General features: G+C 45.0%; 1 protein-coding gene across 5 annotated transcripts in view; it reads right to left on the minus strand.

Annotated features, from left to right (window-relative positions):
* lmx1bb (LIM homeobox transcription factor 1, beta b) overlaps positions 1-2,500 on the minus strand; it is a 70,867-nt gene that overhangs the window by 65,700 nt on the left and 2,667 nt on the right. For 2 of the 5 annotated variants that reach the window (XM_017709488.2, XM_037536070.1), the window contains exons 2-3: positions 904-1,029; positions 1-161 (exon numbers count right to left, since the gene is read on the minus strand). The exon at positions 1-161 is cut by the window's left edge and continues 35 nt beyond it. In XM_017709488.2, the coding sequence (XP_017564977.1) occupies positions 1-161; positions 904-973 (231 nt within the window). In that variant the 5' untranslated portion in view covers positions 974-1,029. The other 3 variants (XM_017709486.2, XM_017709487.2, XM_017709485.2) reach the window with 3 other exon arrangements.

Consider the following 2,500-nt stretch of genomic DNA (forward strand, 5'->3'; position numbering starts at 1 on the left):
GCGCAGATAGCAGCTGGTGGTGAGCGGCTGCTGACACACAGCGCACTGCAGACACTCCTCATGCCACGAGGCCTCGTTCACGCGCATGAGGAAGCGGTCAGATATGGGCCGCTGGCAGCCCTCACACACCGCCTGGTGATGATGATGATGGCACTCCGGCCCTGCAAACACACCTCACTGTTAGACTTCAGCCAGAGCTTTAACAAAACACTGGAGCAGAATTTTCTATTTATATTCGTTTCTATTTAGACATGTAGAGGTCATCCCTCTCTATACTGTCTCTCTCTCTCTCACACACACACACACACACACACACACACACACATATATATATATATATATATATATATATATATATATATATATATATATATATTCAAAATAAATAAATATACTAAAAATTATACATCTATAAAGTTACTGCGCTGCTTATAATTAGACCAGAAATAAGTAGTTAACTCCTTCAATTTGTAAATAAATAAATCTAACAGCTTAAAATCGCAATATGAAAACGTGAGCAGTGCTTTGCGCAAATACAGTTAAAACACTTCAAATTCTACAGATTTCTGGCGCTTGCGAGTTTTGGATGACGAATGTTTGAAGTTCTGCAGAGACAACAACCCGGGACGCCTCTCTCTTTAACAGCACAGGCAGAGCTTACTGGAAACTGTCACTGCACTGGTGCGCTGCAGTGGTTTTGTCAGTCAAATCGGGCTTCATTTGCCATGTATATGCCTGCCATGTGTGTGACAGGGGAACTGACTGCGCAGCAGTTTTAAAGCTCGAACCCCGACAGACCTCGGTCAGACTGCCCTGTGCATTACTTCATGCAGCGAGAGCACGTGCAGCTGCGCGTCCATACTAACTATGTAGGACAACAAGCAGCCCTCAGAGGCTCCTTACCCAGCATGACTCCGAGCGCAGCCTGGCCTGTCCGCAGCGGATGGTCTTCGATTTTGATTCCGTCCAGCATGTCTGAACACCGGGAGCCTTTTCCCGCGCAGAGGCGCCGCTGCAGGGACTCAGGACCTGTTGCAATATCCATAACAATATTTTTTTCGTCAGCCATGCTTTCGCCGGAGATGCCAGCACTAAAGCCCATAAACATCAGCTGACAGCACACAACCTCAATCGTTACCGTGCACGGAGCTAAAACGACCCACTTTACAAACTTCTCACTACGGCCGTCACGGGCACTGCTGACGGGCTCTTTGCTCCATCAAAAGCCTGACGCTTTTTGGCGCAGAGGCTCGGCGAGAGAGACAGAGAGCTGCAAAAGTTGATCAGTCACCTGCTAACGAGGAGGGAGCGGCGCTGGATGCGTGTTTTTTTTTTTTTTTGCTGTTGCACAGCTCAAAAGTTTGTATCCGGGCCGCGCTGAGCTTAACCAGCAGAGCAGGATCCTCCCTCGGAGCGCAGACACGCAGCGGCCTCGACGCGCCAAAACAAGAAGGAACGAGTAAAATCCAAAGCAGTGTGACTGAGATGTCACGGCGTTAAGTGTTAAATGAGTGTGCCATTGAGATCTGCGGCGTTCACGAAAGCCCTACGCCTGAGAGGAGCTGAGGGAAATGCCCCCTCCTCCTCCTCCTTCTCCTCTTTCTGCCCGCCTTCACTCCTGCGCGCGGAGAGGCTGCTATTGGTGCAGAGCTGCTGAGCTGCTGTCCTCAACGCTGAGAGCACGAGAGAGGAGAGAAAAAGACGGGAAACGGGAAAAAAGAGAGAAAAAAGAGCGAACGGAGGGGTACTGTGGCAGAAAGAATGGAAGAAAGAAAGAAAGAAAGAAAGGGGGAGAGAAGGAAAGAAGCCGAGAACGAAAGACGAAATTGCACTACGAAAGAAAAAATGTAGAAGTATGGGAGAAAGAAAGAGCTGATAGAAGAGCAAACACGAAAAAAGGAAGGGAAAGAAAGAATTGATGCGAAAGAAAGGAAGAAAGAAAGAGGGAAAAAAAGAAAGATAATACCAAGGCAACTGAATAAAAAAGAACGGAAAAAAGAAAATTAATTGTGAGGGAAAAAGAAAGGAAGGACGAAAAAAAAAGAAAGTGGAAAGTGGAAAGTAGAAAAGGGAAGAGAAGGAAAACTGAACATAAGAAAGAACGAAAAAAGAAAATTAATTGGTAGAGAAAAATAAGTAAGAGAGAAAGAAAGAAAGAGTGACGTTGGTGTCAGAAGTTGGTTGAACGAGCTCGGTTAGAGAGGCGCTGGTAAACACACTTTGGGGAATGTGAATATTTATTTTATTCGCACATGTTGCTGTTTTATTTTTTAAAGAAGGGCTAAATAATTAGACCCATGCGGAAAAAGGAAATGCAGTGTTACGAAATCCAACATTTGGTCAGCACTACTTAAAGATTTATATATCTGCTCGTAAAGGAACGCAGTAGACTAACGCCCGAAGAACACGCTGCATCAAATATGTCCCTGAGAACGCTGTAATATTTGAAATATTACATCATTATTATTATTATCACTATTATTATTAGGATAAGGAGTTT

This window comes from Pygocentrus nattereri, chromosome 29 (assembly GCF_015220715.1).
Source record: "Pygocentrus nattereri isolate fPygNat1 chromosome 29, fPygNat1.pri, whole genome shotgun sequence".
Classification (NCBI taxonomy): domain Eukaryota; kingdom Metazoa; phylum Chordata; class Actinopteri; order Characiformes; family Serrasalmidae; genus Pygocentrus; species Pygocentrus nattereri.